Consider the following 15020-nt stretch of genomic DNA (forward strand, 5'->3'; position numbering starts at 1 on the left):
AGCCGACTCCGCAGGAGCGAGGGTCGCAGAGCTGGTGGCTGGGTCAGCGGAAATGCCCCTCCTGGGGTGAAGTCGCCGGACGTCTGAGGGAACAGTTTGTGTCCCTGGTGAACCGGTTATTGTGGAGCGAGAGGGAATTTGAAGGGGCCAAGGATTCCTTCCGAACTCTGTCTCAGCTGCCGTTTTGGCGACTTTATTTTTTTTTTTTTTAAACTTCATGGGGGTTTAGTTTCTACCTAGTTTTGGAACCAGACTTGAAGAATGATTCGTGAAGCCGGAATGGGTGACAGCGTCATCACAGCATCTTATTGGTAAGACCCTTTGTCTTTGTCCAGGACCGGCAGTACACTTTACGTTTTGCCCGGCAGTGTGCTCGTTTTCTTTACAACACCTGTGTGCTTAGATGGCTGCATGCTGCGTGCTTGGCACTCGGATTTGGGTATTGGTGACAGTGTAAAAAGTGAATTAAGTCAGGGTCTACCACAGGAAAAACAATTAAGTTTTAACTGTATGTTATGAACTACAAGTGCAAGAAGAGCTGGTGATAACTCTGGATACCGGCCAGCTTCTGAGGACGTGAAACCTCCAGGATGGGTTGCATTTGGGAGGAGAGCAGCATTCTTAGTTGGCTGTAGGCTGAATAAAAGTCAGGGAGCAGAGGCGAACATGACAGGCACGAAGGGGGTAGTAGGGTAATGATCGCTCTAGGGCAGTGGTTCTTTTTTTTTTTTTTTTAAGATTTTATTTATTTATTTGACAGAGATCACAAGGAGGCAGAGAGGCAGGCAGAGAGAGAGGAGGAAGCAGGCTCCCTGCTGAGCAAGAGCCTGATTTGGGGCTCGATCCCAGGACCCTGGGATCATGACCTGAGCGGAAGGCAGAGGCTTTAACCCACTGAGCCACCCAGGTGCCCCTAGGGCAGTGGTTCTTAACCTTTGCAAAAATTGTCTGTGGGACCTTTCTTCTTGCCCTTCCTCCACCAAATACACATGCATACGACATTTTGCATACAACCTAGGGTTGTTGGATTTTGTCCATAGATCTTGGGCTGAGAACTCCTGGAGTAGAAAATGAACCTGAATAGTGCCAGATAATAAGATCACATAATGTGGTACCATGAAACTCAGAGAAGTTCTGACTTCATCTGAAAGGTGAGTGGGAATTGTTATGGGATCTCCAGCAAGGTAATGACAAGATAGAAGTAGGGTCTATGGATCACTGGTTATGGACTGGGGAAAAGGGTTAAGACTGGGACACTAAAATAATGAGTCAAGATATATTTTGAACCTCTAACTTATTGGGCAGGGCAAAATTGCCCATTATGGAGTGCAGAGTGAGAGGGCAAAATAGACGTTAAGTCATTTTCTGATCTTTCATGCGTGAACTGGGATCTTTCACATTACCATAATATTAAATACGTAGGGGAAGGTTTTTCTCAAAACCTACTGTCTCAGTGCTAATAGTCTTTATCTCACCTAGACAGATGTTTTAAATCTTTTTTTGGAATTCATAGCATTTTTCTTTTAAGGAGTCAAATTCAGCAGGGCATCTTTTGCCTTGAAATTGATCTCTATTGAAAGGCAATGTGAAAGAGAGATAAGAGCACCCTTTCTGGCATTATACTGTCTGGGTTCAAATCCTGGTTCTTGTCTTCTTTACCTGTATGAGTTTGGCAAATTACTTAACTTCTTTGTCTTTTTGTCTGTCAGCTGGGAATATAATAAACCACCTCATGGGGTTTGAGGATTAAATGAGACAGAATTTGTTAGGGGCTTGGACAAGTACCTGGCACCTGATGAATACTCAATAAATGTTAGCCATTAATCCAAATAAAAATATGAGAGAAGCATTCTGTGTAGATGGGACTGATTAAAATCCCCCCTGTTTGTTTGTTTGTTTGTTTAAAGACAGATCATCAATGAGGGGTAGGTGTAGGGGCAGAGGGAGAGGGATAGTGAGAGAATCTCAAGCAGGCTCCATGCCCAGTGCAGAGCCCGAAACAGGGCTCAACCTATGACCCTGAGATCATGACCTGAGCCGAAATCAGGAGGCAGACTCTTAACTGACTGAGCCACCCAGGTGCTCTAAAACTGCCTTTTAAAGATGTAATTCAATATGCATTTAAAGGTAGAATGCTTTAAAGTAGCTGCTATTTAAGTTATGTGGTGTATGATGTTCCTTGGGTGTTATCTGAACATTTGAGAACTACATATTTAACCTGTGAAGTTTTGTACAAGATACAGAGGGGGCCCTATTTTGACATAATGAAATTTAAATATAGTAATAAATACAAGTTTTCATTTTTTAAAAAGATTTTTATTTATTTGAGAGCATGCGGGAGTGCATCCGGAATCATGACTTGAGCCTAAGGCAGACTCTTAACCAACTGAGCCACCCTGGTTGCCCCTACAAGTTTTCATTTGTGAAAAACTTTTATCAAAGGGTAACTGTGCTAATACTTGGGAGTAATTATTGTTATTTTTATTTATTGTAATTTTTAAATCATAATTTCTTTTAATGAAAGTTATAATTTCAGAATTCTAGGAAATTCTTCTGTTCATTTAAACTAATACTTGTTAGGGGAGGTGGGGAGAGAGAGGATGGGTTAAGTAGGTGATGGGTATTAAAGAGGATACTTGCACGGGGTGTTGTATATTAGTGATGAATCACCAAATTCTCCTGAAACTACTATTACACTGTATGTTAACTAATTGGAGTTTAAAGAAAAACTTGAAACTACAAAGCAAATAAAAAGACAATCCACAATACTTGCTAACAAAGCATACTCATCATTATATTAGGATAATTATACAAGAGACATAAAAAGCATGATTTCAGTCAAAGTATTTTTGTCTTGTTGGGAAGAGAAGAAATGCAAACCAAAAAAATTATATAAGGAAGTGTATGAATGTGGGCCAAAATGAGTGGTATAGATAAGATGATCTAGGAGAGCTATGTGGGATGGTATTTTATTAATCTCTAAACATTTTATGAAACATTATTAAGAGATTTTGTTAGACTCATCTAGAGGGTTTTTGGGCTTTTAAAAAATATTTACCCCCGAGACCTCATTCTATACACACACAGCCATGCTCCTATACACAGTACTTCCAGGAATGAGCTATTGATACAGACAGAAGCGTATAGTATACACTTCTGGGGAAAAAAGATTGATAAAACCCTACTACTTGGAAAGAGATCAAATTCAAGCATGGTCCTAAAGGAGGTGGAATGGAAAAAGGACACTTCAGATAAGGAACATACTTGATAGGCAAAAACATGAGGACAAGAATATGTTTACGCCTAGGAGGAGTAGGATAAAGGCAAGCTGTATTATGAGAGATCTTAAATAGCAAAAAGTAGCATTTTTCTCATCACTGTAAAGTTTTTTGCACAGGCGACTAATGATAAAGTGTCATTACTGAAGAGTGGATTACCCTTAGATATGGTCATAAGAACCTAGAAGTAGCTTTGGGAATGGATGACAGAGACTGCTGAAGGAAAAACTCGAAAGATTCTGCTTAATGGCTACATGTTCAAGAGCCACTTTAAATGAATTTTAACATAGAAATTGACAAGAATTTGAAAATGGACCAGCTAATTTTGGGAGGAGAATGGGAGGGAGTTGAATGTAGTTTTGAACATTCTGTGTTTGAGGCATTGGTAAGATAGTCTTTTTTTTTTTTTTTTTTTTTTTAAGATTTTATTTATGTATTTGACAGAGAGAGACACAGCAAGAGAGGGAATACAAGCAGGGGGAGTGGGAGAGGGAGAAGCAGGCTTCCTGCCGAGCAGGGAGCCCGATAAGGGGCTTGATGCCAGGACACTGGGATCATGACCTGAGCTGAAGGCAGAGGCTTAACCCACTGAGCCACCCAGGCGCCCCTGGTAAGATATTCTTAAAAATAGTCTATAGCCAATGAAAACTTGTTTAAAAAGTCAAAACTGGGTGGGGGAGGAGGGCAGGGAGTGGAAGGGAAAGAAAGAACTTTATAGCAAGGAGAAGAATCAGTGAAGCTGTGAGCCTGAATTAACTTTTTAGTGTTCAGAGTTCTGGTTTTATTTCTTTTTATGTAGATCATGGATTCTTATGATACACGAGGATCGACTCCTAGGCACAGTGCATCCTCAAGGCTTAAAGATTATTTTATAGGTGCCACCCCTTTGCAGAAACGATTAGAATCAGTCAGGAAGCAGACTTCCTTTATCCCAACGCCACCTCGAAGGAAAATTCCTCAGTGTTCACAATTACAGGTATGCCTTTTGTGTTCCTTCATGTTACTCAATAATTGAGAAAATCTGTGAGCAAAACGTTTTGACTTTTGTTACTTTTTTTTTTTTTTTAAGATTTTATTTGTTTATGGGACGCCTCGGTGGCTCAGTGGATTGGGCCACCACCTTCGGCTTGGGTCGTGATCTCAGGGTCCTGGGATCGAGTCCCTTGTTGGGCTCTCAGGTGGGCGGGGAGCCTGCTTCCCTCTCTCTCTCTGCCTGCCTCTCTGCCTACTTGTGATCTCTGTCAAATAAATAAATAAAACCTTTAAAAAGAAAAGATTTTATTTATTTATTTGACAGACAAGTAGGCAGAGAGGCAGGCAGAGACAGAGAGGAGGAAGCAGACTCTATCCCAGGACCCTGGGCTCATGACCTGAGCCGAAGGCAGAGGCTTTAACCCACTGAGCCACCCAGGAGCCCCGACTTTTGTTACTTTTTAATAGTATTTTTTAGTATCTTTTTAATCTCTCAGGAAATAAAATGAGAAATAGCAAAAACAATTATTCACACTATCAGTACCACCTCTGTTATGTCTTTTAACTTCCTTTAATCTGGAGCATTTCCACAGTATTTCTGTATTTTTTATGACATTGACATTTTGAAGAATGTAGTTTCCTCCCTTTTCCTTTTTAAATTGAATATTCTTGATTTTGTATTTGTCTGATGTTTCCACGTGGTTAGATTGAAGCCACACATTGGCTGGAATGCAGCATAGAGGCTGTCGTGTCCTTGGGGAATAACATCTGGTAGCACAGAGGTGATGTCAGTTTTGATCATCCTGTCAAGGTGTTGCTCAGTAATTACTGTTTTATTCATCTCTGCATCTAATAAGCAGTCTGGGAGACACTTTAGGATAATGTAAATATTCTGTTCCTCTCTAAATTTCCCCTCATACTTAACATCCATCGATAATATTTGCCTGATTCTGTCTTTATCTTTATGGTCACAGTATCATGATTTTCCAACTCCCATTTGCTGCATTATTTACCAACCAGCCTTTGGCATTCTATTGTAAACGCTTCTTATTTCTCCTCCACTTATTTTTTTTTTTTTTAAAGATTTTATTTATTTATTTGACAGACAGAGATCATAAGCAGGCAGACAGGCAGAGAGAGGGAGAGGAGGAAGCAGGCTCCCTGCAGAGCAGAGAGCTCGATGCGGGACTCGATCCCAGGACCCTGAGATCATGACCTGAGCCGAAGGCAGCGGCTTAACCCACTGAGCCACCCAGGCGCCCCTCTCCTCCACTTATTAATTTATTAAACTTAATTTTTGTTTTTCAAATTTTTCTAAATCATTACTAAATTATTTTGGTGTTTATATTGTCTCCAATTTATCTACAGCAACATTCTCTGTTTTGATTATTCATAAACAACTCTGAACATTTATAACATGAGTAATTTGTGATTTCACTGGAACCCTAGTCAGTGTGGGTTTGGTGTGTGGTTTTGAGGAACATAGCAAGGAGTCTGGCTGATCAGTCACCCACATCCTCCGTGGAGTCTTATTTTCTTCTCCATGTTGTATGCCTCATATCTCTTGAGATATGGGAAAATTTTTGCTTCTTTCTGAAAAGTTTCTTAAATTACTAGTGCTGGTAATGAAAGTGATGGTTCCTAACCATAAAATAGAAATTGTATATAAAGATTGGAACGTTCAATTCATTTCCTTATCACTGCGAAATAAGTAATTTCCCCATACCTCTTGATCATAACAAGAAAAAAGTTTATAGCTTTTTATACAAGTTTTATAAAAGTTTCCATGAACACTCTAGTCCGAAGAAATATTTTTATCAAGTAGACAACTGTAATGAAAGTTCCAAAAGATAGTAAGAGCTGTAAGACTGTCAGAAAGTGTGGATTTTATAGAAAATTTCAATTTAGGATCAAAGTAGGAACCTGTATGGGGATGTATGTGAAGACCCTCAATAATGCCATAGAGCCAATAGGAAGGAAGTGTTTTTGTTTTTGATGGTATCCGTGATTCTAATAGAGCATGGTAGAAATGCTTTGAAGTATCTTTTTATTTAATCTGCTGAATTTGACATTGTGTCGTAGGGTGGATTTACTGCCAAATTTTTAAGAAAATTACATAATTAAAACTAATCAAATTAAATGTTCCAGGAATAGTTACTATTTTGAAAATCTATAATTTTAAATTTCTAAAGGTGAAATGTAAATGTTCATCCAATAAATATTTATTGAGCAGGTGTTCTAGAGGATAGAGATATAATGTCTAATAAAATAGGCAGAATGCCTGTTCTTATCATACTCATGCTCTAGTAAGGAATCAAACAAAAATCCAGTAAACAGATCATGTCGTATAGTAATAAATGCTGTGGGAAAAAAAAAAAAACGGGTTAAGGAGATAGAAAGTGTGCTTGCTTCAGCAGCACATACACTAAAATTGGAATGATTGGGGCACCTGGGTGGCTCAGTGGGTTAGAGCCTCTGCCTTCGGCTCAGGTCGTGATCCCAAAGTCCTGGGATCAAGTCCCACATCGGGCTCTGCTCAGCAGGGAGCCTGCTTCCTCCTCTCTCTCTGCCTGCCTCTCTGCCTGATTGTGATCTCTGTCTGTCAAGTAAATAAATAAAATCTTAAAAAAAAATTGGAACGATACAGAAATTAGCATGGCCCCTGCACATGAATGCCGCGCAAATTCATGAAGCATTCCATATTAAAAAAAAAAAAAAAAGCGTCTGTAAAGTGACAAAATTGGAGTGAGACAAAATTAGATAGGGTGGCCTCTTGAGTGACATTGGACAGACCTGAGTGAAGGAAAGGAACATGCCATATGAACGCACGTGGGAAGAATATTCCAAAGTGAAGATACAGCAAATGAAAAGGCTTGTTAGAGATCTTCAGAGTCCTGCAAACTCTGTTTTGGCTGGAGTGTAAAGATTAGGTACCCAGTAATGGATTGGTATTAAATATTTAAAATACTGTGATTAAGAATTAGGAAATATTAGTAAATGAGAATTTAAACTTTTTTGTCTTGATTTTTTTTTTCTGTAGGAAGATAATGATCCTCAAAAAGTTGCATTCCTTCTGCATAAACAATGGACTTTATATAGTTTAACTCCCCTGTATAAATTTTCCTATACTAATCTCAAAGAGTATTCTAGACTTCTGAGTGCATTTATTGCTGCTGAGAAGCAAAAAGGTCTTGCTGTGGAAGTGGGAGAAGACTTCAACATCAAAGTGACTTTCTCCACTCTCCTAGGAATGAAAGGAACACAAAGAGACTCTGAAGCCTTTCTTGTCCAGGTATGTTATATAATCAGTCTTTGCTTCCCAGGGGGAAAGAATCTGCACTGTTCTGGTTTAGAAATTGTGGTATTTTCTTACATTTAAAAAAAAAAACTTAAGTTTGTGATTTATAACCTATCTTACGTCTCGTTTGACCAAATTACAGTAATTAGATATGGCCAACTTGAGTTTTTTTCCAATTACATTATAGTCATGTTTATCATAAAATACATAAAAATATAAAGAAAATTGAAAACCACAGTTTAACATTTTGGTATACATCTGACAGTAGACGATCCAAGTAAGCCTCTATTTATTAAAAAATTGAGTCAATACTTTTCAAAGTAGAAAGCATCAGGCCCAGATGGATTCACTGGTGAATTCTGCCAAACATTTGAGGAAGGAATTATTTCAGTTCTTTATAGTCTCTACAGTCTCTTCAGAGAATAGAATGAGATTAACTCATTCTGTGAGGCCAGCATTACCCAATACTAAAACTACATGAAGATTACTAAAACTATAGGTCAGTATCTCTCACGAACATAGATACGTCTGTGTGGCTATCTGGATCTATTAAAATTTGGATTACATTGCCCAAACCTTTGCATATGGCCTTTTTAAAAAAAATTAATAATAATATTATAATTACTCATGTCATTAAGAATACTACATGTTTGTAAGGAAACCTGCATAAATCTGGACTAAATTCCTAGAAGTGGAATTTTAGCAAAAAAAAAAGTGTATGTATATGCATATATAAGATATGTATATACATATATAATCTATCATCATATATTGTAATGTATCATGCCAAGTTACTCTTAGAAATGTAACGTTCTGGGACGCGTGGGTGGCTTACTGGGTCTTACTCTGTCTTTGGCTCGAGTTATGATTCCAGGGTCCTGGGATTGAGCCCCACGTCGGGCTCTCTGCTCAGCGGGGAGCCTGCTCCCCCCTCTCTCTCTGCTCCTGCCTCTCTGCCTACTTGTGATCTCTGTCTGTCAAGTAAATAATAAATAAAATCTTAAAAAAAAAAAAAAGAAATGTAACGTTCCTGTGTGTAGTATTTAAAAGTAGTAGGACTATCTTTGGATTGATTAAGAAACTGGATTTATTATTCATGCTTGCTACTTCTGTTTCTTGAGTGAACTCATCTTAGTCATTATAAATTAAATTCTGAAATAGTCAAAAAGGCCTAATTTTGCTTATTTGTGTAGATCAGGGGTCAGCAAACTATGGCCTACAGGCCAAATCTGACATGTTACTTGTTTTTGTTTTTGTTGCTGTGTTTGTAAATAAGGTTTTGTTGGAACAGTGCTCCTCTCATTGTTTACATACTGTCTGTGGCTGCTTTTGTGCTCCAACAGCACGTTTGAGTATTTGCTACAGAGACAATATGTCTTGCAAAGCCTAAAATATTTACTATCCTACTTCTACAGAAAAAATTTGCTAACCCCTGCTGTAGGTCATGATATTGACAAGGATCTTCAAGATTCCTAGGATTAGGTTTAGCTGCATAAAATAGAAAGCCTAAATAACTGTGAATGAAATGTCTGTCTTGAGGTTTAATAGATAGAGCCTTATTTGTCTTCCAAAAAAAGTGGAGGTAAGGTGTTCAAAGCTGGCATATCCTTTATGAATGAATAATCTAGGCTCCTTCTGCCTTCTCTCTCATCCTTGGTGCATGGCTTCTCTCCGTAAGGTTGCGTATAGTCTGACTTGGCTCCTGAAACTCTAAATATTGTCTGCAAGTTCCAGGCAGGAAGTAAGAGGGCAAAGAGAGTGCCTGCCACTGAGTAAACCTTTAATGAGATTCTGAGACCCAACAACTTCTCTTTACATCCCAGTTGGAAGGCAGACTAGGAATTTTTTCTTTTTTTAGTGGGTACTTTGCCACATCATTAAAAGGACAGTTTTGTTGTGGAAGAAAAGTAGGTACCAGGTAGATAGTTAGCAGTCTTTGTCAAATGCCCAGAGAAGGGATGTGATTAGCATGTCAACAGGCAAATATTCTTTCAGGAATAGACATGATCTCTTGGAGCTGTTAGTAGAGTGTCCTAATAGTGACCGAAGTAAATCTCATTTCTTCCTAGTGTTATAGAACTTTTAGGTTATGAAAGTGTGGTAGACTTATCTGGGCTTCAAAGCTTTTGGGCCTCTTACACTCTCTTGAACAAGAAGGAGAAATATGCTAAAAGTAGTTGTTAAAATGATTATCTCTAAAAGGATAGGAAACTGGGCTGTGATTTTCACTTTATCCTGGTCAGACTTTAAAACTATGAGTATCTGGAAGGTACATTTGTCCTGTATTTTAGAGATTTGAAGTTTGTAATGTTAGTCTGCCGGGAAACATAATCAGGATTCTAAAAAATCTGAATGGATTGGCACAATGGGTCAAATTGAAAGAGATTAAAATTTTAATAGGAGTAAATATACCACCTCTCTATATTAGGGGAGGTTTACTTTTTTTTTTTTTAAAGGTTTATTTACTTTAGAGAGCACACAAGCAGGGGGAGGGGCAGAGGGGAAAGGAAGAGAGTCTCAAGCAGTCTCCTTGCTGAACACTGATGTGGGGCTCATTCTCAGGACCCTGAGATCATGATCTGAGCCGAAATCGAGAGTTGTCTGCTTAACTGACTGAGCCACCCTGGTGCCCTAAGATTTACATATTCATGGTAAAAACGAATAGGGATAATTTATATAAAGCTGTCAACTAAAAATGAGAACACTACTGAATCTAAGATTATATTAATAGTAGTAAAATCTAGGTTAAAGATGGTAACAGTACTTTAATCAGATCCTTTTGAAGTGGTTATATTATGAATGACTCCCATGCCGAAGAATTTCAGAGTGACCAGGATAACGTGTATGTCATAGGAGGAATAGTTGAAGAAACTAGAGATGTTGAACTTGACATTACATATGATACAGATCATCAAATATTTGACTGTAGAAGAGAAATTAGATTTGATTTGTTCTACATGCACATAAGGAAAAAAACAGGACCTACGGATGGAAACTGTAGGCCTAACCAGTGAAAGAACATTTTTAAGTTGATAGAGCTGCCTTGGGAAATCCTGAATTCTTCCCTTACGGAAGAATTCAAGCACGTTGGATTTGGTGACTTTTTATAGTCCCTTCTGAAGTTGAGATTTTGAGATTTTTTTTTTTCAGGATAGTGTACTTGGCTACACTATATTGGCATTCCATATTTTGCATTTTGGCTGCACCAAGATCTTGCCTCCATATACCATGTCCTAATAAGAATATTAGGAGGAGGGACGCCTGGGTGGCTCAGTTGGTTAAGCAGCTGCCTTCGGCTCAGGTCATGATCCCAGCGTCCTGGGATCGAGTCCCACATCGGGCTCCTTGCTCCGCAGGGAGCCTGCTTCTCCCTCTGACTCTGCCTTCCACTCTGTCTGCCTGTGCTCGCTCTCACTCTCTCTCTCTTACAAATAAATAAAATAAAATCTTTAAAAAAAAAAAAAAAAAGAATATTAGGAGGAATGTCAGTTAACTTGATAAAGCCTAATGATGATTAGGGAGATTATTTCCTTTGTGTTTTTTTGGCAAGCAGTACAACATATCTTATTTTTAAATGTACTAATTTTGAGAAGATGTAATTTGGAGTAAGTGTACTTTTGAATTTAATGAACTTTTTTTTTTTCTTTGTAGATTCTGTCAAAATCTCAATTGCCATCTGAGAATAGAGAACATAAAGTGTTGTGGACTGGTTGGTTCTGCTGTATATTTGGAGACAGTCTTCTAGAGACTGTTTCAGAAGATTTCACCTGTGTACCCTTATTCCTCGCAAATGGAGCAGAGACAAATACAGCCATAGTAGGAACGTGGTTTCAGAAAACTTTCGATTGTTATTTCAGTCCCTTAGCAATCAATGCTTTTAATCTTTCCTGGATGGCTGCTATGTGGACTGCATGCAAAATGGACCAATATATGGCTGCTACCGAATTTCTTTGGTCTGTACCTTGTAGCCCTCAAAGTCTGGACATTTCTTACGCCATACATCCAGAGGATGCAAAAGCTTTGTGGGACAGTGTCCACAAAACCCCTGGGGAAGTTACTCAGGAAGAAGTTGACTTATTTATGGACTGCCTTTATTCACATTTCCATAGGCATTTCAAAATTCATTTATCAGCCACAAGATTGGTCCGTGTTTCTACATCTGTAGCTTCAGCACATACTGATGGAAAAATAAAGGTTAGTTTGAACAAATCTAGTTAAGTAATTTTCCTTATTACGTAGCTTTTAAAATGTATGCATTTGCTACATTGAAGAAACACATTTGAATGCTAATTCGAGACAATAGGATATTTTATGCTTTATAAACGATTTACTACAAAGTCTTCAGTCTCTAGATATAGCTTTATAATGGGAGAATACTATATGCTGTGAGCTACAGACTTTGGTAATAATAAGAATTATTCTGTAGTAATTTTGAAATATTAAAAATTGTTTTGTCAAACTTGGAAATAATTATCGGAGCAACAGAGGATTTTCTGTGTGAGATCAGAAAATTGTAGCCAGAAATACATAACTAAGATGTTATCTAGGCTTTTCTCTCCCTAGGAAGGAAATAATTGACATTGTTTTACTCTCCATGAAATACTTAATAGAGGAAATATCAGAAATAAACTGATAGTAGGCACCTAAATATAATAAAATATATTAATGTATTTAAAATGTTTTAAAATGTAGCCATAGTAAACAGTGAATATTGAGCTTGTGACTGTGCTAGGAGTTTAATACATCTTAATTTTAATCTTTAGAACAACCCTGTAGTAGGTGTTTTTATCCACATTTTATTTTTAAAACAAGGGAACAGGCCAAGTTAGGTGAAAGTGATACCAGCAGAATAGCTTATAGTCAGAGAAGGAGTCAGAATTTGAATGCTTATCTCTTAGGTTCCAAAAAGCTCATACTCTATATAAACACTGTATTAGTATTTTTCTAATTGAAGGTCCTATTGCAATAGTAAGTTGGAAAATAATTTTGATGGGAAGAGACCAGCTTTAAAAAACAAAAGAAAGATATGTAATAGAAAATATAAAAATGACTGTATCATATATAGTAAGGATATATACATTGCTTGTACTGGGTCATGACGTTAAGTTTATTTCTTTGGTTTTCAATGAAACATTTGAAAGATTATACCATACCTTGTTTAATTTGGTATTATAAAAGGAAAATAATTCCATTTTAGCACCTCAGAATTCAGTGTTCATGAAGTCCTTGTGTATTTAAGATTTTGTGGTCATATACCCACTCTATAAAAACTGCTTCATATAATGTATTATTATGAATATAAAGATGGTTCTTAAACACATTGATTTTATCTGGTCTATACTACATCTGAGATCCTTTTTTTTTTTAATTTTATTTATTTTAGAGATAGAGCAAGTGAGTGGGAGGGGAGAGCAAAGAGAGAGGGATAAGCAGACTCCATGCTGAGTGTGGAGCCCAATATAGGGCTTGACGCCAGACTCGATCCCACAACCCCGAGATCATGACCTGACCCAAAATCAAGTCAGATGCTTGATTTGACCCCACTAAGAGTGGGGTCTCTCTGCCCCACCCAGGCACCCCACTAAGAGCCTCTCTTAATGATTTAAGATGGTGACTGGCGGGGCGCCTGGGTGGTTCAGTGGTTTAAGCCTCTGCCTTCGGCTCGGGTCATGATCTCAGCGTCCTGGGATCGAGCCCCGCATCGGGCTCTCTGCTCAGCGGGGAGCCTGCTTCCCCCTGCCTCTCTGCCTACTTGTGATCTCTCTCTATCAAATAGATAAATAAAAAAAAACCAAACAAACAAAAACTTAAGATGGTGACTGGTTCCTACCTTCATATAATGCCATGGTAATAGCGAATACTTAAACATTTTTTTTTTTGATAGTGCACTTTTATTAAGCAGTAATGGTGCCAGGCATTACAAAGCATTTTGTATATACCATCTCATTCAGTTTTTCACAACAACCTATTGAGATATGTTGTGAAGAGGAAGCTAGCACAGAGGATTAGTAGGTTCCCTAAGATCAAATAGCTAATAAGTGGAGTTTGAATTTGAGCCCAGTCATCTGAGCTTATGCCTTTAACTGCAACAGTGTACTGCCTCTCAAAAGTTTGAAATTAGTGTATTAACCAGGTTTCTGCTATCTGCTTAGTTTCTACAAGGTACTTTTGGAATCATATATCCCTTTGAAAAGAAGGAAGGTATGGAACCTCTTTGTAGAAAATGTACATACTTATTTTGCATAGAAATCCAAGGGGTTCAGAGATATCCCCTTCCTCTCCTTATTCCTTATATACATAGTTAGCCCATCTGTGGAAATCAGAAAAAATTAAGAATTTTAGTTATTTCTAAGCACCACTGACTAATAGTTGTGTATTTATTAAAGTTACTAGTCTTCATTAAATAGATCAAAATTTATTTGACTTAGAGCAGCAGTGGTTTGGGTTCATCTTAGCTTCCAGATGTGGAATTTAAGCCTGGAATATTTATCAAATATCAAACTGCTTTGTTATCATAATTCTGATTTTAAGTATCTGTGTTTTTGTGTGTGTGTGTGTTTTGTTTTTTGTTTTTTGTTTTTTTTTTCAGATTCTGTGTCATAAATACCTTATTGGAGTCTTGGCATATTTGACAGAACTGGCAATTTTTCAAATTGATTGAAGTCTTGTGGGAACCATAAATGATGGATTATATGCTTTTTTCTCACTGATTATTTGCCTAATTGCTATTCTGAGAGGCCCCGCAGGAGAAATAAGCATCTGTCTCTGCATCTGTTTTCCTCTCAGTGCCTTTGGAATTGCCCAGACGGAATGGAATTCAAGAAGGATCTAGAAGAAAAAAGAAGGTGGTAGTGAATGAATCACAGCCAGGTGCTCCATAATAGTCATGATCTGGGATGCCAGTGTCTAGAAAATGCTGAGTTGTTATTATCTTGGACCATCTTTCTAAAAAATATGTAATGTTTATTACATCACATTTTTAGGATTCAAATGCGGTATCTCTAATATTATTTCTGATTTGGATCTTTAAAGCCGTCAGTTCCTTTTAAGCATTTTAGAATTGGATCCAAAGAGAATTTCTAAAGACATTTTCTTAGTATCATTTCACTGTAGAGAGCTGGCAGTTAAAATCTCCAAAGGAAACTGGAGATTAACATACACTTTTTAAAGCCACTAATATGCTTCTGTTTTTAATACTGTTCAATTCTTATTGCAATGTTGAATTAAATATTTACTTTTAAAATGAAGCAGTGTGTATCAGTGTCTTGGTGACAGGTCTTTAATGTCTCAAGAACAAGAATTGTAGTCTTTTTCTCTAGCACAAATGTTACAAGCCAACAATCATATGGAATCAGAGGCAACCATGAGTCTCTTGCAGGCAGAAATTATCTTAACTTTCATGTCCCTAATCTTGTTTTAGCACAGTACTTAGTAAATATCTGCAGGTTAAGTGAACGCATTTTAACCAGCTC

General features: G+C 37.6%; 1 protein-coding gene and 1 pseudogene across 2 annotated transcripts; both read left to right on the forward strand.

Annotated features, from left to right (window-relative positions):
* The first annotated feature begins 225 nt into the window (after nt 1-225).
* On the forward strand, nt 226-14795 carry CENPL (centromere protein L). 2 transcript variants are annotated; one of them, XM_059412878.1, is made up of 6 exons: nt 231-311; nt 1041-1151; nt 4078-4254; nt 7291-7542; nt 11200-11742; nt 14138-14795. In XM_059412878.1, the coding sequence occupies exons 3-6, from the start codon at nt 4081-4083 to the stop codon at nt 14207-14209; spliced, it is 1041 nt and encodes a 346-aa protein (XP_059268861.1). In that variant the 5' UTR covers nt 231-311; nt 1041-1151; nt 4078-4080; the 3' UTR covers nt 14210-14795. The 2 variants fall into 2 exon arrangements, with proteins under 2 accessions (XP_059268860.1, XP_059268861.1); XM_059412877.1 differs by lacking the exon at nt 1041-1151 and having other exon boundaries at nt 226-311.
* On the forward strand, nt 6857-6957 carry LOC132026332 (U6 spliceosomal RNA; annotated as a pseudogene).
* Nucleotides 14796-15020: the final 225 nt, after the last annotated feature.

The sequence above is a fragment of the Mustela nigripes genome, chromosome 10, assembly GCF_022355385.1.
Source record: "Mustela nigripes isolate SB6536 chromosome 10, MUSNIG.SB6536, whole genome shotgun sequence".
NCBI lineage: Eukaryota > Metazoa > Chordata > Mammalia > Carnivora > Mustelidae > Mustela > Mustela nigripes.

Coding starts and splice junctions, on each gene's coding strand:
- CENPL (XM_059412877.1), top strand. CDS start 4,081: ATGGATTCTTATGATACACGAGGATCGACTCCTAGGCACAGTGCATCC. Junction 4,255..7,290: donor CTCAGTGTTCACAATTACAG/GTATGCCTTTTG, acceptor TTTTTTCTGTAG/GAAGATAATGATCCTCAAAA. Junction 11,743..14,137: donor ATACTGATGGAAAAATAAAG/GTTAGTTTGAAC, acceptor TTTTTTTTTCAG/ATTCTGTGTCATAAATACCT.